Raw genomic sequence first — 24,298 nt, forward strand, 5'->3', positions numbered from 1 at the left:
AAGTTCATTAATTTCTGTAAGTTGCATTTGATACGCTATGAAAGAAATTCTATTTCATTCACTTATTAATCGTATTGATGGAACTGTATAATTAGTAAGATAATATATTCTTTTTTATTCTTATAATTTTTTAAATAAATTTTGCTTAGTAACTGATTGCTTGGTTTCCTTAACTACACGTAGATAAGAGCCCAAGGACTGAACAAGAAGCACAATTGAATGAACCGAGCAGGCGTAAATTGGATGAAGAATTATGAGCCAAATATCACGTAAATTATCACATTTATCATATCATTCCAATAATATAACCAAAGAAAAAAAAAATAAACAATATAGTTTCCCCAATTCACTTCTCAATCTAACTTAGAATAACCCTTGAGCACTAGCTTCATTAAGTAGATAATTTGTTTACATTAATCACCCACATAATTCAAAACTTTGAATTACTACATTCAAACTCAGTTTCAGTTCAAAAGATTACCACCTTTTGGAGCATCACAAAAACATCAGATGAAAGCAAAGCATAGCCATAGATTAAAAAAAATATGAACAGATGCACCGTCAAATGTTTATGGACAATAACAAACGTACCTGGTTTTACCAAAAAAGTAATGCTTTGAACATCTAATGTTAATTGTCTATACCGCAGAAGCAAATAATCATTGTAGCAAAAGGTGATTCCCCTCAAACACCTCTAGATTATGTCAAGAGAGATAAATCACGAAATGAACTTATAACCAACCGCCAAATAACTAGAGGGTGAAAGGAAATTTTTTTCCTCGAGGACATATGCCCGCGGAAAATTGATCCCTTGCCCATTATAACAAATCTATCACCCTCTAGCCAAACAGCACTAAGCAATCATGCTTTTAGCCTTTGTGGTCTTAACTCAAATGAGCTACACTGAAATATCAAGTTATTTACATCCCGTTGGGTTCCAATCCGAATGCTTCGCCATGTAATGAAAAAATGCCTTCAACTCTATTCTGTCCATAACTAATGGAGAGCTAACGATAACCCTTTACTACTGAAGGTAGACATTATTTAGTAATTTTGTTAGAATACCTTCAGTAATATCCAGAATGTACCCCCATATACAAAAGTATAGTCTAGTCGAATATGTCCTGATAAGAACGATACAAGTCCTTAGGAACAAATGCAGGCCTAGCAGCAGGTATCAAATGCATTAATAGGGAATATAATTTGGTTAAATCTCATCCTTCAGATCCATAGTATCTATAGCAGAGTCCAATGCGTCCACTGCTTCTCTTCTTTTGACTAGAATGTGATCCACATATTGAGCTATTACATTATTAAATTTAGGAGCAGGCTTGGCCGTGGTGGATACGTTTAGTCCAGCCTTTCTCAAAGCTTGTGATATGTTCCTCTGATACTTCTGCAGGTGGATGTGGCAGAGAGAAGGTATAGCAGCTACCAGAATTGGCTTCCCACAGGTAATGGGTCCACTATGCCCACAACTGTAATTCAAAAAGCAACCATTAGTTGTCTTTTAAAAAATCATTGATCAACCAACAAAGTAATCTGAAAAGCAATCTCATCAAGTAACAAGAGATTGAGCATGTCTGAGGTGTATATAATAGATGCCCAGTGGATCTTGTAGCTACTTTGCTATAAAATATGTTGTATAAGATATTGTTGCATAAGAGATAACAATGCAGTGAATATTACCCTCACTGAAGGAGAATCTGTTGTTGAAGCTACAAGAGAGTTTATGCAATAATAATAACGTAACTAATGGAAACACCTCATAATTCATATATAAACTTGAACTTAATTTCTCTTCCCAAAAATGGTCTTTCCCTAAATGGAGGAAGTTTATCGCTAGATAACCAAACAAACTATTCAATTAATATAACTGCAAAATCCATTGTAGCATTCTCATACAAAACATAAAGTTACTATCCTCTTCCAGATTGGTTAGCCAAACACCTATTTCTGTTCAAACTCAAGTGAAACAGCAAGAACTTGCAGTTTATGCAAAATAAACAAACATCAATTTTCAAGATCATACTAACCTAACAGTGTTGCCATCACACGCCTTTTAATATAGTTCCCTTGATTGATTTATGATATCCTATGGGTTTCTATCAAAGGAAGCCTAACTAATGTAGATTAGGATAAATTCAAATTTTGATTGTAGAATTGATTTTTGGTTATTTGGTCAGAATTTGAATTGTTTGGAAACTATATTCTTTTGGATAGTCAATTAATGTGAATTAGTCTATTTCCTGAATTGTTTGTTTATTTCATAGTGTATTTAGGATTGAGTTAATAAGGTGGGGTTGTGTCTTCATATAGATCAATTTTCAATTAATATTTTCCCCCCACTTTTGATTCTCTATGTGAGATTTCTTTTGTGTAAGACCTCTTTCTCTATGCGAGATAATTATCCTTATGCTCCATCAAATTTGTCATAATTTTTTGTAATTAAAGCATTCAAATTTTGGTGTCGTATAAATTGACATTGAAGCCCTTCTAGCCACATCGCATTCTCGTTGCCTCTGTCACTCATGACAACCTCATCACAAAGAAAACCGTGGACTAATAATGAAATTTGTCATGCATACAACCATAGACTATGAAGTGTTGGCACAATGAGTATCGGGAAACAATACTTGAAAAACTAATATAGCATACATGAGAGTGCTAAAATGAATGTGTGGGGTTACTTAAAATATAAAATAAAAATGCTAACATAGGAAAGCAATTAAGTGTAACTCAAAAAATGATAAAATATAAAAAAAAAAAAAGATTGTGATGATATTGATATGTTCAAAAGTGATTAATATATCATATAGTTAGGGAGATGATGATGCAACAGTTAAAGATAAAACTATCTAGTAATGGACATCTGGATATAACCATTATATGTTTTCATAGCATTATCAGTCACGACGATATCAAGGAAGGCATCACCAACTTTTGAAAGTATAATTTAGTAGAAATTGAGGGATCCTAAAAGACTTTATTAAATTGACAGATCAAATCATCATCATCATCATCATTTTCTATTCAGAACAAATGAAACAGTATATTAAGGACCACATATTACTAGCAAATGTGTACAAAAGCACATCTTGTAGAGTATATAGGTGGAGAAGAAAACATGTAATAGACTAATCAAGGTAAGTGCATGAATATGCAACATCTCAATTTAGTTTCGCATGTAAAGTTGAAAGCAAAAAAGGCAGTTCCTAAGGCTTAAACTATTGAACAACAACATTGTCTTAAACATTTTGAACAAGATGCAGAATATGATGACAAGGGGATCATTCCTGATTATGGGAGCAACGAACAAGATACAACCTATGATGAAAAGGGGATCAATCCTAATTGTGGGAGCAATATAATATCAAACCAAGGTAAAATTTCACCCTAAACCTAATATGCATGTCCTCTAGAAACCATCAAAGATTAGCCTTCTGTTTTACATACAATACACATATCGTTCATCTTCTCTTCTCAATGGATACTATTAAAAGTAATACAGTCAAGAAAGGTACCCATTGCATCAAATAAACATACTTTGATTTAAATACTAAATAGTAACAATAATAATAATGAAGTTGGTGCAAAATTTATCAAGAAGGCAAATATCCAGTGTCATAGCTATTAATGTATTAACTAATCATCCAAACAATTACTAAGGACAGCACACCCTAAGTGACATAACACATGACATACAAAACAAAATTTGAATGTATCATTTCTTGCTCTGAAAGAAGTTTCATATCAAAATATCGAAGCTGACATATGCAATTAAACACACTTCTTCAAATAACAAATAAACTAAAGAGAATTGTAGGTCAATTTATGCTTACATGAAAAAACATCGACATATAACGTCAAATAAAGGGAAATTTGAAGTAACTTGTCAACAGAAATAAACGGTATAGTTAAAACCTAGCCGAGCAATAAACCATCTTCAGAACTTTTTTTTTCAGTGAATTCATATTATCCACATGCCAAGCATAAGAATAAGAACAGCCCATTAGCTTGTCAAACAATAAAAGATTTGAGAGTCCATACCTCTTTGTTACAAAATTGCAAGGCTTGTAAAGCGTCTGCCTCTTGTCCGACAATATATGCGGATGGCAAAAATTCGTCAAGGCCATCGCCTTTGTCTTGCATCCAGAAAATGCGCATCGCTTCCTATGGTCTATGCTCCCCACACCACCCTCCCCTTCGTCAAACCCTAATTGAACCCGACGCCCCGCCCTCGCGGCTTCAGTCTCCTCGCCATTCTCCTCCGCAGCCCGTCCCCTCCTCCTGCTATCCTCCTCCCCCTTATCCTGCTCCGGCTCCTCTCCCACCTCCTCCTTATCCCCGCCCTCATAGGGGCTAACCCCGTACTCCCAATAGTAATCCCGGTGCTTTACCCGGACCTCCTCCATCAGGGCCCAATATTGGCGTCTATAACATAAGGCCAGTTGCTTCAACCTACGTGAGCGACGGCGAAGCACCTCCTCCCGGGTGAGAGATCGCGAGGCGCGAAGGATTTCATCCTCCTCGGCCCCGTCGATGGTGAACACCGACGGACCCGCCACCGTCTCCTCGGCTCTGGCGGAGTTAAGGTTGGGGTTCGATTCGCTCCTCTTCGGCGCTTTGCCCTTCCTTGAGGACGACATCCTGCCCTTCTCGCCGACTCTACCCTTTCTTCTCCGAGACTGGAGGGTCTGAAACCGCAAGGGGGGTTTTATTTTTATATATCGGCGATCCGATTTTTTTTCTTTAAAAATAATATTATAGTTACCTTTTAAAAAAAGATTTTTACCTATTTTAAAATATTAAAAAAAGATCTTTGCCTATTTTAAATATTAAAATTAATTATTAAAAAAACCATTAAATTAAGAAAAACATCGAGTTATATAACTTTAAATAATTTTAACAAAGGATAATTTCCCACTAAATACGAGTAAAAAAGTTTTATAAATTGATAAGAAAATAAATTTGAACATAAGATAAACATTAAAAAAATCAATGAAAAATATTTTAAATTATTTATCATTTAATAGTTTCCATTCGAGTAAGGCAAGTTTTAATTGTAATTTTACTCGATCAAGTTGATTAGGGATATAAAAAAAACTTCCTCTACAAGACTTATACCTAGACAATGAAGCTGTGTTCGGGCTAAAATGTTTTAACCAACAAAATATCCAAACTATAAATTTAATTATGAATCTAGGATTTCATCATGGGATTCTAATTTTTTGAGTTTTTCAGAGCATTATTTTAAAAATTTTCTATTAAGCTATTTTAAATGGTGAGGTATAAAATAGGAGACATAATTAAAAATAATTATATATTTTGATAAATATAAAAAGTAGATATACATTTTAGATATTACAAAAATTTATCTACACGGTTCAACAAATTATCATTTGAATTTTGAAACTTCGATCTATTTCCATAGCATGCCTATTTTCCAAATTACAAAGGCCACGATCGGCATCTCCTTGTGAGTTAAGTCTTTAGCGAAAGAGAAAAAGAAGTATTTATGTTCACCTTGTTTGGAAGGGAGGGAAAGTTTATTAACATAATATGTATTACTTTGTTTGGGAGGAAAGAAAAGGAACGAAGGTTAAATGTATAAAATTATAAAAATACTCTTATTTATTGAAATAAATCTATATGTGAAAAAAAATATATATAGTTCATTAAATTGATATAAAATTTTTCTGGTCAAAATTACCTTGTGAGATCAACTAAAATAAATATTTATGACTTAAATAAATAAAAAAAATTAAAAAAATATTGAATAGACATACAATAAACATGCGAAATATAGAATTTGTATACTTTGGTACGACAAAGAATAAATCAGTATTTGTATGTATATTTTTATAAAAATTTATTGATATAAGAAATAAATGAAAAGATCGTGTTCAACTAGAAAAATTTAAAAATTTAAAAATAAATAAATTATTTGAGAATTAATATATTAAAACAAGGATAAAATTGAAATAAATAATATTTAGAATTATCTTCCCCTTTCTTACACCCTAAATTAGAGTGTAAGCAAATCTTCCTTTTCATGGGTAAAGAAGGTGAAAACTTACCGTTCCTTACCCTTTCCTCTTCTTCCCTCACTTCTTTACAAACAAGGTTTAAAATTTCTCTCCCTTTATTTACTCTTCTTTCCCCTTCCCTCACTTCCTCTCAAACAAAGCATTAGTGTGTTAAGTCTTTAGCAGACGGAAAATTTCTTTTGTTTTATTTTTATTTCTGACTAAAATAAAATATTGTTTATTTTTCTCTCATTCCCTTTAGGTTCTCATTTCTTTATTTTAGTCTTTCTAGAAACATATTTGGAAAATGTTAAATTTGAGGAAGAGCATTTCATAAAAGGATATAAACATGTTCCCTATTTTTGGTCACAGTTTTGAAAATTTGTATTCGATCACACTTTTCTTTAGCCAAAGAATTTGAATACTTCACTTGTTCAGACTTTGACGGTGGAGTTGACCTTTTCTTTTTCAGTCAAAGAGTGGACTTGACTTTGTCCAAGATATCGAGAGACTATTGTTTTAATAGATATAAAATTATGTATTTATATATAGTTAATAAATAGTCTCGCTGTAAAAATTAGCTGCGTTGCTTGGACTTCGCTTGCACAGAGGGATTTGATAGAGCGACTCGTAGTAGGGTTTCGGATTCTTCGTCGAAGTTGCTGCCGCCGCTGCTGACTCTCGCGTTCGCAGCTTTAAGTGACTGCCCGAGGAGCTTGGATCTCCGTCACGACTCCCGATCTCGTGTCTGTTGTACTCTCCTGATCTAGGTACTGCTCCCATTCTTTGGATTTGTTCCATTTTCGGTTTCTGTTTCTGTTGCGGATTGCAAGATCTCGTCTTTGTGTTGAAAGACAAGAAATTTTGTGTGTGGCAGATTTTTGTTTTTTTGTTTTTTTTTTCTTTTTGGGGGAAACGTGGAAGGTTTCTTGAGTTTTTTCTTCTTGATTGAAGGCCAGATTGTACTTGATGTAATTTTGACGCGTCTTTTGGCATTTACAGTTCGCTTTCTAGATTTTATAGTTCAGATGAGGGCGCCGTCGCTCCTTGCGCAATGCTTACCGGCGTTGGTGCCACATGATAAGGTTAGCCAGGCTGGTGTTTCTGTCGTCTCTGAGAGGGATTTACACCTTCCCTCTCCTGCTGTCGAGGTTATTCCTTCCAAGGTACTTGATTTCCTAGTTGTTAGCAACTTTATGTCTATTTGAGGGATTCAATGATTGCTTTTGCTTGCATACCTTGTATTTGAGGCGTGTTATTTGACAATCACGTTGCGATGGTGGGTAACTCCCTGCCGTGTGCATGAATGGCTTGTCTAAGATATTTTGATTGAGTCTGTCATGTTCGAGCCTCATTAATGAACAAATTCTTCTGTTTAGAGTTATAGACAACATCTTATCGCCTATTGATGTGTGACAGAATGCTCATCCATACAAATATGCTGGGGAAAATGTTGATCTTCAAGGGCTTAAACTTTTCAAGGTATTTGCACCAGTTTTCCAAGGGAGTCTGATAACGTGTTATGTCTCACGCAGTGTATGAAATATTCTTGTTTCTCCATCTTATTCATACCTATTTTATTTTAATTTTTTAACCAGGGAAGAATTAGTGTTACAGACATGATTGGGTTTTCAAGTTTTGAGACATCATCATCCAAACCTGATGGTGGGTGGAGTCAGGCAGTGTTTTACATAATTTGTCTTGTATATTAGTATGCCTCACAGGAAGGAAAAAGTTACATGTTAAACATTTTGCATTGCAGGATCCCTTAAGTGTTGGGAGAGTTCAACAGATCTTGTAAGTATTCTTAAGCTAGAGATTCGTGACGGGCTTCTGAGTTTTAGAAGCAAAAGGATTCTGGAGGTACCTACATTTACAAGTCCTTACCCGTTTGCTTCAATTTGATCGGTATTCTTTTTGTATTCCTTCTCTTTTATATGGTGTGTTTGCATAAATAGTTTCAACCTGTTTTGTGGTGTGCCCTATGCTAACGGAAGCTGATTAATTTGGAAATTTTGCTTCAAACTGTACCAAAATTCTTCAGTATCTGTTCATCTGTTCATCACTTTATTTCTCTTGACAAAGCTTACATTACATTTATTATCCACTTTTGAATTTTTCATATATGGTCTTCTGTGGGTTTATTTCTCTTAAGACTATTGAATTACTGGCATATAGTTTGGCAAAGCTTTAAAATATTTTCCTTTTTTTATTATGCTAGCCATAAAGTCGCCTGCATTATAATCCTAGCAAACTAGTTTAATAATATGGCAAGAGATCTTGGTGTAACCATCTAACTGTATGCTGTTAAATTTGCTCATGTGTGAACAATCATGAGTTTTGCATGACTATTTTTGAATGGATTATTCTTTTGAAATGCATTGGCTACTCCTAATTTGCAGAATTCTCTCTTTTTATTTTCTTATATGAATCAGGATTCAGGGTTACATGTTTGATCACAATTTACAACATGTCTCTCTTAGTTATACTATTAGAGTTTATGACCCAAATTTTGTTGGGCCTAGCCCGAGGAGCTTGCAGGGCAACATATCGGAGCAACTTTAATTATGAGATTTTCTTTAGGATATGTGGTGGTAGTGGAGGGATTGAGTTGATCTTTTGTGGTATGAACGTTATTATTTATATATATATATATAAATAATTAGGGTTTCATGGTTATGTGTATTTTCCATGTAAACTTATCTGTTTCTTGCTTTAATACATATGGCATTCACATTTGATTTGCTGGGGTCATTTTCATGTAGTAGCAAAATCCAAATTTTTTTATGGGATTTAGCATTGATTCAGTAATCTTGTTCTCTTTTGTGGTCGATATTCCTGGTCAGCAAGGAGCATATGTCGAAACCTCTAATTCTCAAATTATATAATCAATTTTTAGTTCATTAACATTGACAGATATTTAGAAAATAAATTCAAATTTCTGGCCTTGATATAGTGAGAAACATTATAATGTTTTCATATTCAAGGTTTACCAGAAGCTCACATGTTATCAGAAGTTGTGCTTTATTGATTCCTTTCCTTTCGTGAATGGAAGACTTGAGTATCCGTTGTATCCTTTTGTTGCAGATGCAGCATTTTTTTTCTCTTCTGATTTCCTGATTTTTGCTGAAAATTGCTGCAGCTTGGTTGCGGTTATGGTTTGGCTGGGACTTTCGCTTGCCTTAAGGTATTCATTTATCTTTCATGAATTAGAACTCTCCTTTTGTGGTTTAGATGCTGAATTACTGCTTAAGGAATAAATTTGGGTTTTGATTTTTCTGTAAATTATAATGGTTTGATCTAAATCAAGCCTTCCAAAATATTCTTGATGCTAATTCTTTGTTCAATCATGTCGCAGGGTGCTTCTACAGTTCATTTTCATGATCTGAATGCAGAAACTATAAGATGTGCAACCATACCAAATGTTCTTGCGAATCTTGAGCAGGCTAGGGACAAGCAGAGTCGCCAAACCGAGAGCCCTCTCACTCCGTCACGGCAGCAGTTGACTTCTGATGTCCATTTCTATGCTGGGGACTGGGAGGAGCTCCATACGGTCTTATCTGTAGTAAGAGTGGAAGGTGTTGACTTATCACAGGGGGCTAGCCTTAGCTTCTCGGAGGATGACTTTATCGAGGCATGCAGTAGTTACGAGGAGAGTGGGCTTGCTAATGAAGCTTGTTCAAGGCAGTCAAGAAAGCTTTCTGGAAGTCGGGCCTGGGAAAGAGGTAGCGAGACAGACCCAGGAGATGGTGGCTATGATGTCATTTTGATCACCGAGATTCCTCAATCAGTAAATTCCTTGAAGAAGTTATATGCACTTATAACAAAGGTTAGTTGGATAATTCTATATAATCATTAACACCAATTATGAAAATTTTTCAAGGCATGATGAAAAACCTAGGAACCAAATTTTCTCTGGTGAATTTAAGAACATTTTCTGAAGCTTTCTTCTATCACATATATTGAGTTCGGTAAATTGATTTGAGAACTCATGATCTGACTTTTTTTCTCACCGGAATTGAAACTTGACTTATTTTTCCTTATGGGCTACCAAAGAATGGCACAGAGCCAACATGAACCATTGAATGGCAGAGCCACACTTTTTTATCAGTTGATGTAACAAAATTTTAGTTTTTTACTCTGTTCGCACAGGCACTTGCATCTTTCTTTGTTACAATAGCAATATGAATCATTGGTTTGCACATCCTTAAGCATTGATTCAGCAAAATTTTCCTCCGTTGCTCTTGACATGTTTTGAGCAATTCGAATTGTCTGTTTTGATATTTCTCTCAGTAATTGATAACCAAAATCCAATTGATTTTACAGTGTTTACGACCACCATATGGAGTCTTGTATTTGGCTGTGAAGAAAAACTTTATAGGTTCCAATGGTGTTGTGCGGCAGCTACGAGCGATGGTGGATGAGGAAGGCATTTTTGGCATTCACGTCATTACTGACGTTGTGGACAGGGAGATCTGGAAATTCTTTTTCAAGTGATCATAATATTAAGTTCAATTTGGTTTCAAGTGTACATGTCTACTGTTCTTTATTTTTTTCATTTTTTTTTTCAAAATAAGTTTCAGAAATTCTGGACCTATATGAGCTGTGGTGGAAAAGCTACAATGCTACCATTTTGTAGATGACAAGTTGTTCTGTGATTTGTTTATTCTTGTTCAATTTCTGTTGTCAAATTTAATTGTTATAAGATTTCACCGGCACGTCTTGTGGGTTTAATGTATGACTGCATTTTGTTCATCCAAGTTCAGTTGCTCTAGAATTCCTTGAAGCTCTTGTTACTGTTGGGTAAAGATTTTCTTGGCTCTAGAATTCCTTGAATGCTATGTGATAAAGTTCTACAAGAGCTCTTGAATGTTATGTGATTAAATAATTTTTAAAATTAATTTATTTTCTGTAAAAAAGATGAAATTTGTCATCTCAATGAAAGATCGGTTCTACGATCATTTGTGAAAAGGTAAATTGGAAAATTATAATTAATCATGACGGAGGAGAGTTATTCAGACTTCTTTAAAATTCAAATCCTTGTCCTCTTTTATAAGTTTGTTTTGTTGTAATCAATTTAATTATATCCGGAGACTTAAAATCGATTTCTTGGTCCATAAGACTTGAGTGGCGAAGTTAAAATTTTACTAAACTTGGAAAGAAAAATTGAAGTTTCATCTAATATTATATTTTAAGAACCTATGTATAAAATAGAACTTGCTCGTGTAAATTGTACTAATAAACTTAACAAGGGCAACTAGTTTAAAAAGAAATTAATTATTTTAGCATTAATTTCAATTTCTAATATGAATAATGAAATTATTTATTATACACCAATATAAAATTTGTTTACATAAACAATTAACCTTTCAGATGGAATTATTATGAAATTCATCACCTTACTGGGTTTACTATTCTCACCTTGAATTTCATCACTTGAAAATTAGAACAATTTTTTGCAGATCCCTGCTCAAAAAGCTTTTAAATAAGACATTAACAACCATTTGTATACAATATCAAAAGCTGATGTGTATTTCTGGAGTGGACAAACGAGCATCTTAAGACCTTTACAACCGCAACAAGCATCAAAATAGAAGACACTGGAGGTCAGAGACTGTGTCTTGTAGTGAACTGTAAACAAAATGTAAGATATTTAATCTGAAAATTAGAGTTTTCCTATTTTGTTGATCTTTTAGCTTTTGCATTAGGAATTTCCTGTTCCTTGAAAGCAGAAGGGCAGAGCTTGTTGATACCACAGGTTCCGCACCGGGGCCTGACTGGAGTGCATATGGTTTGTCCAAATCCAACCTGATAGAAGACACAAGAATGATTCCATCAATCAGTAAGAGGGAGGAAAAGGTAGAATTTTATTGCAGCTATTCCATGCTCTCACCATAACCAAATCTGGGATCACAGAACAAAAAAAGGGTGTCATAATTTGAAAATGATAAGCTGTGTAGAGTTGGTTAAATTATTGTAACAACAACATTATAGTGTCATAGTAGAACATAAACTAACTTGTGGGGCCATAAATTTATAATTAAGTTGAGAGCTTTCAAAACAACATAAGCATATGAGGATAATTAAACAGAATACATTAATCATTGAATCATGAAGCAGAAGATCATGAATTCAAGACCTGGAATGGTCAACTTCCCTTGGCATATATATGATAGGTTTACTCTCTTGCTATTTCTGGGAAATTCTCCTACTATTTCTTGTATACCACTTGCATTCCTAAGACAGATTGGGAAGAGGGAAGCATTAAACCAAGTTCTGTGCTTCAGGGACCAGACTATAATTGGCTACTACGTAAAAGGCATTTCTGATTATAGAAACATAATCAGACATTTAACTTGGCATAAATGGTGGGCATGTATCAAAATGTAAAGTTTGGCACTACTGATGTGTTTGCAAAAAACATAAAGTTGAAATAGCAAAGGTTTTTTTCAGTCCAGATGATGCAATGAGGTATGAGTGAGCAAAGCATTATGAATAATACAAATGTCATTTAATATGACATCTGCAAATTGCAGAAAATTTGCACAAGTCTGCTTAAGTTTGAAAGGTGTTCAACACATTTCTCATGTTGAATTAGTCAGGATGACTTCTACAAAAAGAGAGAAAAATGTTACGTGAACAGAATCAGCAAAGTTGATTGTACTAGAAATTATCTAGAATGAGAAAATGATATATAATTCACATATGAGTGTGAGAAGACTTTCTTAACCCCATCGGTCATAGTTATCGCTATAGGTTTCATGATTATCACTCAAGTTAGAATACATATTTCATTTGCAATAGAAGATATTCCAGATATTAAAGCTAGAGTAGCTTATTACGTGAACCCCATTTGCTCTTTTTTAACAAAAAGAAAAATGCTTAAGCAAGTCAAGGACTGTCCTTTGCAGAAAAAAAGTGTCATCTGATAAAAATAATGATAATCAATTTCATAAAGAAATCCATGAGATTTTATCTAAGAGAAAATTGGCAAAGCTCATATTAGATAAACTAGTGCAAGCATTTTTAGACTATAGGCACATAGTTTGGCTACTTCTTTAGCACCTGAATTTGCTACAACTTTCAGGCACCTGCAAGTTGCCCAACCTGATTAGGTAAATTTATCAAATCTTTCTTAGCTCAGAGATTAGCATTTTTTTTTCTTAGTCATGCCTTCCTATCTATTACTTGTCTTGTGAATGATCAAATCACAAACTATAAACATCATACCAGCAGGGGGTTAATTGGATCCCATAAATCCTTTGGTAGCCATTTCTCCAGAGACACTCTCGTTTCTTCTGGAGTCAAGGTTTTCTGGTGAATAACATAGATGTACAAACTGTTACATTTTACATTTCTAATTTTTTTTATTTTAGTCACTAAATTCTAGAAATATGGTAAAATTACCTCAATTGTGCCAATACGTGAGACCCATCCTAGACGATTACAGATGCGATGCACATGAGTATCAACACATATCCCTTGAACATCGTTCCATCCAACATTCATTATCTATTAATTCAAACAAACATAAGAAAAAAGGAAGTAATAATTTCACTTTGATGGTCAGAATCAACAGTACCAGGTGGGCCATTTTGGGGCCTATTCCAGGAAGTGCAAGCAGTTCGTTTAAGGAACAAGGGATGTCTCCCCCATGCTTTTCTAGACAAATCTCTGAAACTTTCTTCAAGTAATGTGCCTTCCGGGAATAAAAACCCACCTAAATAAACCAAAAAAAAAAACTAAATGTTATTTTTCAAATCTTGTTGATATTGGAAGTGACAAACCAGCAAACAGAAAAAATAAGAAACCATGAACAAGACAGGGTTGTGTCTTTAAAGTGTGACTTGTTGTCCAGCAGTTATATAATTCAAAGATAAACCAAATTACTTTTCCCTAAGTTCTTATGAGCAAACTTTGGATGGTATTTATGAGTCTCTAAGGTAAATACTTCAATGACACTAAGCAAGGGGTAGTCAGTTTTAACTTGGTCCTCACTGCCTTTCAAAACAAGAGATCAAGAAAGTGGTTTTGACACATCTAAATAAAAGAGTTTCTTCAAATAATCACTGCAATAATTAGTATCGGTCATTTGCAAAAGGAAAAGAAAAGTATCAGGAAAGATGATTGCTACTGAAAATGTTATAAAAACTAGTAAGTTTCTGATAATGAATAATGTTTTTAGTATCTCAATAAAAAGCAGCCCAGTGCATGAAACTCCCGTCAATGCGGGGTCCCGAGGAAGAATTAGACCATATTGGACCTATTGTATGTAATCTTACCCTACATTGCAAGAGGTTGTTTTTGCAATTTAAACCCGTGACCACAAGATCACACGGCAGCAACTTTACTCGTGCCAAGACTCCCCTTCATTTTTAGTATCTCAATAATTAAAGAAAATGGTTTCTTCACATCCAAAATCAATTATATGCCAAAGGACAAGAGGGGGAAAAAACTTTCCATAGGTTCTACAAATTTATCTATAGATGCAATTGATGGAAACAAATTGTCAACAGCTTCTAGGCTTCTATAATCAAAGTTAAAGAATGTAAATGGACTCAACTGAAAATTAGGTTGGTTAGTCAAGAACCTACAGGATAAATTAAGCTAGCTATTGTAGCTTCATCAGTTTTGACAATAGTTCCAGGATCAAGTAATCCATTATCCGAGAGACGCTTTATTGCACCTGAACTCCTAGTTCAATTATCAAGTAACAAACATCAGAAGACACTGGAAGAAATTGATGAATCCCCTGGTGAAACTCATGGTATAACTTACCATTCGTAACTGCATCTTTCGTTTGGCTTGATAGAAGAGAAGATACCAAAACTGCAAATCTTCGTTCCTGATAGAAGGTCAACATAGGCTCAAATTTTCACAAAATTAAAACTGATTTGATGCTAACAATGCAGTCGATAAATGCAGGTTAACAATCAATTACACAGACAAAATATAAGCAAATATATATTTTCTAGATAGCAATTGCTAGGTAGAATCAAACAAGAAAATATTTACAGATACGCATAAACCAGCCCAGAGCACCATCCATATAAGTTAGACACCAATATTTTAAATGATTTCACTTGCATCATTTTCTAAACTCACAATAAAATCAGACAGAATAACATCATCCAGTTATCTTTGAATGCATCAAGAAACATGAATTGCTTCTCCCTTATTTTTCATAATCATCAATTCACAATGGCAAAAATTCTAGTGACAAAATAGATGAGCTCCATATATTTTGCCACAGGGTCATCGGTATATCTTGTTATACTAAGTTTAACTCTTATTAATACGTGGTACCAGGGAACTTCTGATGCACTAAGATGCTACATTGCCCTAGGCACTAGATGTTTGCTAGAGCAATGCAACACGTTTTTTAAAAAATTATAAAATAATAACTAAATAAAATATAACTATCATACACATGAAAAATTATTAGGTTAATGCTATGTAGGCCCCACTTAATAAGGAATAGAAGATGATTGTAGGTGAACTAAACATATAAATAGTCACTAAGTTGAAGTTATAGATCAGTCATCCAGGTTCACAAATTTAATTTCCACAATTTTCACTACTTTATTGGCTTCAAAATTATAGGATAGTATTGTACTATACACAATATGTAATTTCAAAGTTATGAAGATCTTGTGGAGTATAATTCATGCACTAAGCAGATTTGAGGGAGCAACAGACATAGGGTTTAAACTTGAAACCTAGAAAGATCATATCTTTTCTTAAACTGGACCAGAATTTTATTTTTGACCTAGATTCCTTTTCCTTTAAAAGAAGGCCAAATGAGTGGAGAGTTAAAATTTCTAATACGTGGGTGCAATGTCATATATGAAGTTTAAAAAATGGGAAATAAATTCTGTTATAATCATTAAAATTTTCAGAATAACAGTACAGAAACACAAAATTATTTGCATGTTTTTCAAATTCATTTCATATGAGCACATACGAAGAGTGGAAGTAATAGTTTGTGACCATCCTTGTACAAATAGCAAATGGCACAGCTAAAAGACTACGTATGCATATAAATGGCATGCACTAAATACGTCCTATAAAATTCAACTAAGTATAGATGCATGAAACTATTGGTAAACTAGACCGAGAAAAATATCCACACACCTTTTTTCTAATTGCAAAATCTAAAGGAAAATTTTTGTTCCAACAATCTCTGGAGGCAATTGTTTTGATTTCATTGCAAAATATACCCTCTGCCATTAATTGTAATGAAGGAGGATAATCCCAGTCAAGTGAGCTGGATGCAACTGATTCAGGCAGAATATTAAGACAAAGTTCGACAATCTCAAGTGAAACACACTTAAAGAAGGGATCTTTGCACCCATTGATGATGGATCTTCTTGGATTCACCGTGAAGTTCAATAAGGTCAAAGTCATCTACCTAAGAATGACACTGGATAACCACTTAACTGGGTACCTATAGTAAGGGTTGGGTTACGGTACATATGGGTATCTGAGAGTACCCACAGATAAAACATATAATAAATATTAAAATTGTAGTAATAAACTAATAGCATTACTACTATGATAATTCATAAATGCTGAAATAACTTATCTTATTTATACAATCCTGCTAATTTTGTTATAACATTAGAAGTTTAAAATTTAAAAGTTAATACATTTATAACACTAGTAATATGGTTACAAGTTATACTACTATCTAAAACCTTTTGTCGCTGGTCTATTTTTTCCATATAGAGATTGTTTTTCAATAACTAATATATCCACTAATCGGATCATTGGCTAACATCTATTACATCTAATTTTATGTCAAAGCCTACATGCTTTTACTATTTCTCCATGAACAATATGTATCACTGTCATGATATTAGCCTAATAAAACACTGTAAGATACATAAAAAAGGAGAGCAAAATGACAGAGATATTGTTTCCAAGTTAGTTACCTTAGGCGGCAAAGATATGCCTGCCTTTTCGCATCCCATAGTGTCTACAGGAGCATCCCCGGCCGATCTCATCTTCATTATCCCATCAAAAATTTCTTCCCAATTTGCTGGCACGTTAGCTATATTAAGAAATAAGATTTAGTTTACTTTTTTTTCGTAGCCTTTTCTTAGCTATAATCATTTTTGAATGAACAGACTGAGAAAGTAAATCATATTCTTATTATGTCAGTAACAAGTGCTGAATCTTGACCTTTTTTTCCTAACCAAATCTATGCTGCTTTCTAATTACCTTTCTGTTTGATGGATAGGTGAACTTTTTTCCTCTTCTTAGCAGAGAAAGGAGAAATTTGCTTAACATCACCTGCAACATCACATTGATTTATTATAGGATAGTAGAAGGAAAACAAAATGACCCGGCAGACAGAGAGAAAATGTAATGAGCAATGTATGAACTTGCAATAAAGTGGGGAAAAAAACTTTATTTCATTTAACCTTTACAGGAAAATAATATCATTTAGTTTCCAGCATGCAAGATGGCTCATGTTTAATGATTTAACCAATAGAGATCCGCCATGTTCGTAATTTGTCATGCCAACAGGCAAGGTACAAGTAATTTGTCCATAATTCCAAAGTTTGTGAACTACATATAGTATGATTTGACAATAGAGTAGGGCTTACTAGTAGTTGCAGATAGGTTGAACTTATCATAAGCAAAATCTTCAATGTCAATCATGCCACTCGCCTGCAAGATAAACTCCCATGATTAGTTACTCGAAAAAAGGGCCAAAGGCTAGAAACATAATTACCAATATTTGGACACCACCACCACCAAGGGCAATGACAATCATGTTCAAAATATTTGAGGTTGACTACAAGTAAAATGTTATTTTGCATCTCAATTATTCAACTGCGTAAACTATAGCACATATGAACACTTTTTAAAGTAAAAAAGTGTTTATCGGGCAGCAGGGATCCTCACTTCTCTACCAGCAATTTCTTCCATTATTTTCTCCCCATCGACGTCAACAGCCATTTTAGTTTTCTTCCTCCTCACATAAGCACGATTGCTTTCACGAGATACACCAGCAGAAGACTCGGAACCTGAAAACGAGCAGGAAAAGCTTTCGTTTTAACCTAACCGCGCGAACAATGTTTCGATGAAACCAATGAAAGTTTGAAAAAATGTGAAAAGAAGGCTTTGAAGAAGGGGATCGTGAATAAGCACCTGGATTGGGCTCCGAGTCGTTGCTCTCGGCATCGTAAGAGCAGGATCGGGAGGAGCGCCTGGTGATCGACATCCCTAGGGTTTTGAGGTGAGTAGAAAACAGAGGGAACGGAACTCTTGCGAAGAGCGGAAGCAGCATTTGGTTGCTCGTACAGTGACAATCGAAGACTACATAAACGATCGCATTAAGATTTATTTTTACGGGGTTTTTTTCCAATTGTCTTCAGCCGAATTTCCTGAACAAATCATTAAAAAGATTTTTTTTGAAAAAAAAATCAATTAAAACTATGTAAATTAACAAATACCAAATTTTATCGAGTGGTGATACACAACATGAAATTGTAACATGACACTCACATTGACAGTGGATCCCACTGACATACAGTGAGACCCACTGCATATAATTGTGAATGTCATGTTACAATTTTATGCTACCATTTCATGGTAAATATCATTTCTCAATTTTATCATTTCGATACGCCAAATTCTCTGTAGGTTCTCATCTCAAATTCAAAAATACTTGCATGAAAATTGTTATTCCATCAACTATTTTCCTTTTAAAAGGAAGTATACCGATCTCATTGCTCCATATTTCATTCCTCAAGAAGAATTATTATGGAACCAAAGATTGCACTATGGCAACTGACCAGAACAACAAACACAAGAAAGCAAACACCATCCACATGACAAATGCACCTTCGACTCACAGATAACAAGACATTATGAAAATATGTAACCACAAACATATACAACAGTAACAGAAGCGAAAATTTGATAGACAAGATGCCCCAGAATGTTGCTCCTCGAACATCCTAATTAATAATGCAAAGGACAGAAAAGGCAACTCCAGCAACAAGATCACTTGAGACGATGAATCATTATAATGATTCCTCTGATTGCAGTCTCAATTCAATGCACCATGTAAATTTTTGGATGAGTGATATGTAGACTAGTACTCATTAGCTTTTTTCCTTAGTTCATTGAGCTGCCTCTCGATGTCCATGTCACCAAAAGCTGAAGAGACATTTGAGCTGCTAACAGCAGTTCTACCGGCAGGGAGCTCCCCTTTCTGCATATTAATGGACTAGTTGTCAGAAGTAAATGAAGCTGCAAATGACTCACGCCAAAAGAAACAAACTAATGGAAATGCCATTATCACAACTCATGCATCACAAACGGTAAAATAAAATAATTTCTTTGGAAAAAATAAACAAATAAAAAACTGAAAGCTGAAACCTTTATCGGAGGGTTACTATGGCACATGACACGAGAAATTTTACCGTGGATCTCCCTGACAATTCCTTCTTCAACGTTGCAAGATCATCATCTACTGATGAGCTCTCAAGCAGTGCGAACTGCGAAAGGCAAATACTGCGTGTTAAAGCATGAAAACAATTCTGCCTGCAAGAAAATTAATGTTTTCTACCTTTCCTTCCAGATCATCAGTTGTCAACTGATTAAGTGCCTCTGCTTGGGATTCCATAGTCAATACTGCAAAAAAGAGTAGACATTTCAATAATAAACTTCAGATGAGGACTCTTGCGCATCCTAGACTTAAATTGAACATACTATATGTAAATTATCACCATCTTAAACAAAATTCACAAGTAACATAAGTACTCTGGTGCAAAAAGAAGACTTCTACTTTCAAGACAGAATAAAATATGAGATTTCACAAGGCAAATGGAGATTTATGATTAACCACTACAGTACAAAGATGTAAGTGTAAGCAACATAATTTGGAACGTCATAGGAAATCCCCAAGAATGATGCATTTAAGTTTACAGCAAGAAAGAATGCTAGAACATGATCTTACACGCTAGAATCCACTACACATGAGTCAAATTATTGTTTTCAGAGTCAAGATTAACTTACCTTTTTCCTCCATCTTTTCAAATGCTGCAAGAGCACTACTTGTATTGACATTCCCCAACATTTCACTAACTTTTGTTGCAGTTCTAGCAAAGTAAAACGACAAGACTTAGCATCACAAAACATACATGTAATAGAATGTTCTGTTGTTAGAATAAATAGAGTACAGACTTTGCAGATTGTGCACGAGCTTTCAGAGTGTCTTTCTTTGACCTGGCCTCCTGTATCTTGCTCTCTAAAAGCTACAGAACCAAAAATGCAGAAAACATATTTCGGTGCCATAACGTTGCAAATGTGAAAATGAGTAAAACTTTGTGAAGCACATGCATGATGCATCTTTCACATGCCATAAATTGAACTATCAACATCATAGACAAGTAAGCTTTGCCTGAAATACTATAAAGAGAGTTGAAACGAAGGTTCAAAATTTACTTGATAGAACAAAGCAAATCAGCTAGAATATGTAAAGTAATATAATTATAGAGCAGCAAATGCATGACATAATTGTATTTACTTGAATTTAGATATAGTCTAACAAGAACAGACCTTAGTATTGGAGACAAGATTGTCAACCACAGTTTTCTGTTGATCCAGCTGAGCTTTTAAAGAGCTTGCACTGTCCTGAAATTAATTAAAATAAAGAGAATCCAGAACTTAATATAATAACAAGGAGATCCATGAGAATTGCAATAGTTCTTGTACATTTTTGTACAGTAAGACACTGGCTCAAATGGCTTAGTATGTTCTCAAAAGGAGACAAAACAGCGAGATGCATCACAATTTCAACCGTTTATATTTTGTACAAAAGAAGATCCATGAGTTTAGCATTAAGTTTGGTTTCGGGTATCATTTATAATTCAAAACAGTTAAAATGGGAGTCTTGCTTATTTGGAGATCTAATATCATTCAAAATAAGTTCAAATATCTGATAGAAGGAAACAGTAAAAACTTCAACCTAAAAGTGCCTGATGTTTGCATCAACATGAGAAGAAATGAAGCAATGCCCCATACCATGCAATGCCAGTGCATTTGCTCCATAAGATTTGGGAGCAATTTCAATGTGCTGAATTTTTATGCAAAATGATTTTCCAACCTTTAATATATAGAATCATGGTCAAATAAACATGAAGTGAATTGTATATAAGTTGCTCAATTTGTTTCTTCTTAAGAACTAAGAAAGAAAATTCCTCTAAGGACAAGAATCCTCTTTAAGCAACATGCTTACACTAGTAGGCACATAGAATAACAAAATTCTGAGTACAAACAACAGATCATTAAACCAGAAGCTCAGCTTCAGACTAATGTTTCTCAAACACCAAAAAACTATACATAAAAAAACATCAACCAAATTGTATGATATGGAATACTCGGTCTATCATGGAACAAGAAGCAAAAAATAAATATGAAGAAAAATAAAGCAGCTTCAAACAAGTAGCAGAAATTAAATAGTTAAACACCATCAATTATTCTAATGAATAATCAAGCATAACTACAATGAAAAATGCGACAAGCATCCTGAAGATACCTACAGCATAAGATTTCCTCCTCTTGAGAGCCTCACGTGCAAGGTCCTCGTCTCCTCTTCCCAGAGCAAGTTGAGCCTTTCTGTACCTGCATTTAGAGAGAAAAAAATAATCAATGGGGTTAATATTTGTTATAGCATTTGTTGCATTTCCAGTTGAGACACCAGCACTACCATTCATCTGATGCCTGCTGAGAAGCTTTATACTTGTTCTCTAGCCGTTTCTGTGATGCTAGTACCTTGAACATACAAAAAGTAAAGAGTACTCAAAGGAAGAATAGTGATTCTAACTCATAAACCACATATACCTGTTCTTGCAGCCAGATGTTGATATAGTGCACGAATCTTATCAAGAAAAGGTGAAGATGTCTAGTGGAATATTCGCTATTATATACAACAACAAAAAACTCATCACAGTGCAAAAACCTACGAAGCATATGTGGGTGCAACAGCACACACGACTCAGGAAATATGACTTAGTGCATATAGGGAGAGAATAACAACACTCACTGAATCAGTAACAAATTGCAGACAGGTGTTCCTTTGCAGTAACAAGAAAGTTTTATTGCAAATGGCAGCCTAAAAGTTGCAAGTACTATTCGTTTGACATTTCCATTTCTAATAAACATATATCCCCCATAATAATACTGATAGCAATGTTCTTTTGCATAATCTGAGGTCTCCTAGGAATTCTTTTTTATAGTTATCCATCAGATGATATGGAGTTTGTGCAACATAATCCATGACCGTACAAATGATTATGCAAGCCAGATTGTAGACAAGAGGGCAAACCTAGCAGGCACTCTAGATTTTAGTCAGTCATATGCAGAAAAGCATTGACACTTCAAACAAAAACATTCTGGGATACCTGTGCTGTAGCTTGGCGCATCTTGGTCAAATCATCATTCATTTCCAGAACAGCTTGGTCCAAAATTTTTTCTGGATCTTCCATAGAACTCAAAATAGAATTTGCATATGACTGAAAGGTTTCAACAGTGCAAAAGTTAGCCAATGGCTGCTCTGTAAGGGAAAACAAAAGAGAGAAATACCACAAGACAAGAAATAAATTCTGTAAGGGTAAATCTGACCTTGACTACCCTTGCTAACCGATCGAAAAGATTCATCTGAACAATGAGAGAACCCCCACCATATCGATGGCATTTTAGAGGTTTAACTCTAGACGAATGTATTTCTGTAGCTTTTAGCAATCCCACTATTATAGAAACAAGGAATCTTGTAAGCTTTAACTGCTACTATAAAAAATAACGTGCATTTAGAATGAACTTTAAACAATGACAGGGAAATAGAATCCCAGAGTTTGGACGCTACCTGCTTGCTAAAAAATCAATGGACTTCCTACTTAGAAAACATAGTCACAATTCACAACCCTTCGTAGATAGAATAACAGCAAAAGAATAAAAAGGATCTATAATGTGGACACTAAAGGACAACCAACAATATGCCAACATTGTTGATATTTTTCTAAGAGAGATAGGACTAGCTATTTTGTTGTAGATCTATCTTCTATGGATGTAGCATCAAAAAGGTCCTTTTCTGAAAATGTGTTCAAGTATCACGTTAAAAATTAAATGATCATATCAAAGAAGAAATTTTTAGCAAATTCTAGGTAATTTTGCATATATCAAGGAACAGCCACTTGTTTCATCCTTGCTTCTGCTCGTTCCCTTTTGAACTACTGATCGCACACCCCGCAGTAAGCTGAAACTAAATGGTATTTTGAAATTTTAAATACACTATATCGCCTGGAAGGGCTCAATTTGAAGCCTCACGAACCACAGTTTGAGGTGCTATTTAACACTTAAAATTATAGGCCTTTGAAATCATCCAAGGTGGCATGACTTAACCGTTCCTAGATTAACCTAATTCAAGGACCAACAAACCAAAATTTCCTGTACTCGGCCATGAATCGCCCGGAGACAAGCCAATAAAGAGAATAACAAATCAGAAATTTCACAAAAAAAAAACCAAATGATAGTAAGGTAGATAGTTTGATTAACTTAACACACCTCCTCCGCTAACGAAAGAGTTCCTCAGCGTTCTGGTCGCCAACAGAACCCGACGCGAGGGAGCTGCTCGGCACGGAGAGGACGACGACGACGGTGGCGCGAAGCTCAAGGACGCCTTCAACGCCATCCTTGTTGGATAAAAGAGCACCAAATCGCAACGGAGAAACCCTACACGGATCGACTTGTATTGATTTCTCGCCGATTTCTCAGAGGAACCGAACCAAACGAAGTCACGATGGAGGCGCCGCACCGCAACTGATCACCGGTCGATGTCCACCATACGTGCTTGATCTATGAGGACGGCTCTGATCGCTCTGACCAAGCATCGGACGGACGAACTATTACGAATCACGCCAAGATTCGTGTCTGCAACCGGATGGTTCCAGTTGCGCAAACGTCATGGCGGATTCATTTGTTTCGTGAAAAAAACACGCAGCTGATTTGACAGGTCACTATTTTCTTTTTTTTTAATATAATTGTTTATAATAATTTTGTTAATGTTGATTTTATTAAAAATAATCTACCATTTAATTTGTAATTACTTTGCTTCAATTTTCCCCCTATTTGTTTATAGTCATTTTTCTGAATCCCATAAAAGAGTAGAAAACATATAATTGCTAAGACTATTTTTTATTTATTATCATCTACGTCCCTACAAACTAAATGTCAGAGTAAGAATAAATCGTCTA

The 24,298-nt window shown here is 34.7% G+C and overlaps 4 protein-coding genes across 5 annotated transcripts; 1 reads left to right on the forward strand and 3 right to left on the reverse strand.

Annotated features, from left to right (window-relative positions):
- Positions 1-797: 797 nt before the first annotated feature.
- Positions 798-4,679, reverse strand: LOC141833628 (uncharacterized). Its single transcript, XM_074721113.1, has 2 exons — positions 4,051-4,679; positions 798-1,478 (listed from the first exon to the last, which is right to left on the reverse strand). The coding sequence occupies exons 1-2, from the start codon at positions 4,647-4,649 to the stop codon at positions 1,208-1,210; spliced, it is 870 nt and encodes a 289-aa protein (XP_074577214.1). The 5' UTR covers positions 4,650-4,679; the 3' UTR covers positions 798-1,207.
- A 1,960-nt stretch (positions 4,680-6,639) lies between these two features.
- LOC141833365 (uncharacterized) lies at positions 6,640-10,767 on the forward strand. Of its 2 annotated transcripts, none has more exons than XM_074720785.1 (8): positions 6,640-6,799; positions 7,032-7,195; positions 7,449-7,511; positions 7,628-7,694; positions 7,792-7,892; positions 9,172-9,216; positions 9,388-9,858; positions 10,356-10,767. In XM_074720785.1, exons 2-8 carry the CDS (start codon positions 7,058-7,060, stop codon positions 10,524-10,526), a joined length of 1,056 nt encoding a protein of 351 aa, XP_074576886.1. In that variant the 5' UTR covers positions 6,640-6,799; positions 7,032-7,057; the 3' UTR covers positions 10,527-10,767. The 2 variants fall into 2 exon arrangements, with proteins under 2 accessions (XP_074576886.1, XP_074576887.1); XM_074720786.1 differs by having other exon boundaries at positions 7,053-7,195.
- Positions 10,768-11,544: 777 nt separating this feature from the next.
- LOC141833367 (endonuclease III homolog 1, chloroplastic-like) lies at positions 11,545-18,327 on the reverse strand. Its single transcript, XM_074720788.1, has 11 exons — positions 18,189-18,327; positions 17,943-18,064; positions 17,642-17,705; positions 17,253-17,324; positions 16,964-17,082; positions 14,808-14,874; positions 14,624-14,715; positions 13,612-13,749; positions 13,437-13,541; positions 13,260-13,343; positions 11,545-11,837 (listed from the first exon to the last, which is right to left on the reverse strand). Exons 1-11 carry the CDS (start codon positions 18,325-18,327, stop codon positions 11,706-11,708), a joined length of 1,134 nt encoding a protein of 377 aa, XP_074576889.1. The 3' UTR covers positions 11,545-11,705.
- A 564-nt stretch (positions 18,328-18,891) lies between these two features.
- LOC141833368 (membrane-associated protein VIPP1, chloroplastic-like) lies at positions 18,892-23,838 on the reverse strand. Its single transcript, XM_074720789.1, has 11 exons — positions 23,610-23,838; positions 22,671-22,795; positions 22,451-22,561; positions 21,757-21,821; positions 21,590-21,671; positions 20,607-20,681; positions 20,232-20,302; positions 20,064-20,146; positions 19,615-19,679; positions 19,469-19,543; positions 18,892-19,257 (listed from the first exon to the last, which is right to left on the reverse strand). The coding sequence occupies exons 1-11, from the start codon at positions 23,734-23,736 to the stop codon at positions 19,138-19,140; spliced, it is 999 nt and encodes a 332-aa protein (XP_074576890.1). The 5' UTR covers positions 23,737-23,838; the 3' UTR covers positions 18,892-19,137.
- Between the last annotated feature and the right edge of the window lie 460 nt (positions 23,839-24,298).

The sequence above is a fragment of the Curcuma longa genome, chromosome 8 (assembly GCF_044706935.1).
Source record: "Curcuma longa cultivar G26 ecotype Majalengka, Jawa Barat chromosome 8, ITB_CL_G26_1.1, whole genome shotgun sequence".
NCBI classification, from domain to species: Eukaryota; Viridiplantae; Streptophyta; class Magnoliopsida; order Zingiberales; family Zingiberaceae; genus Curcuma; species Curcuma longa.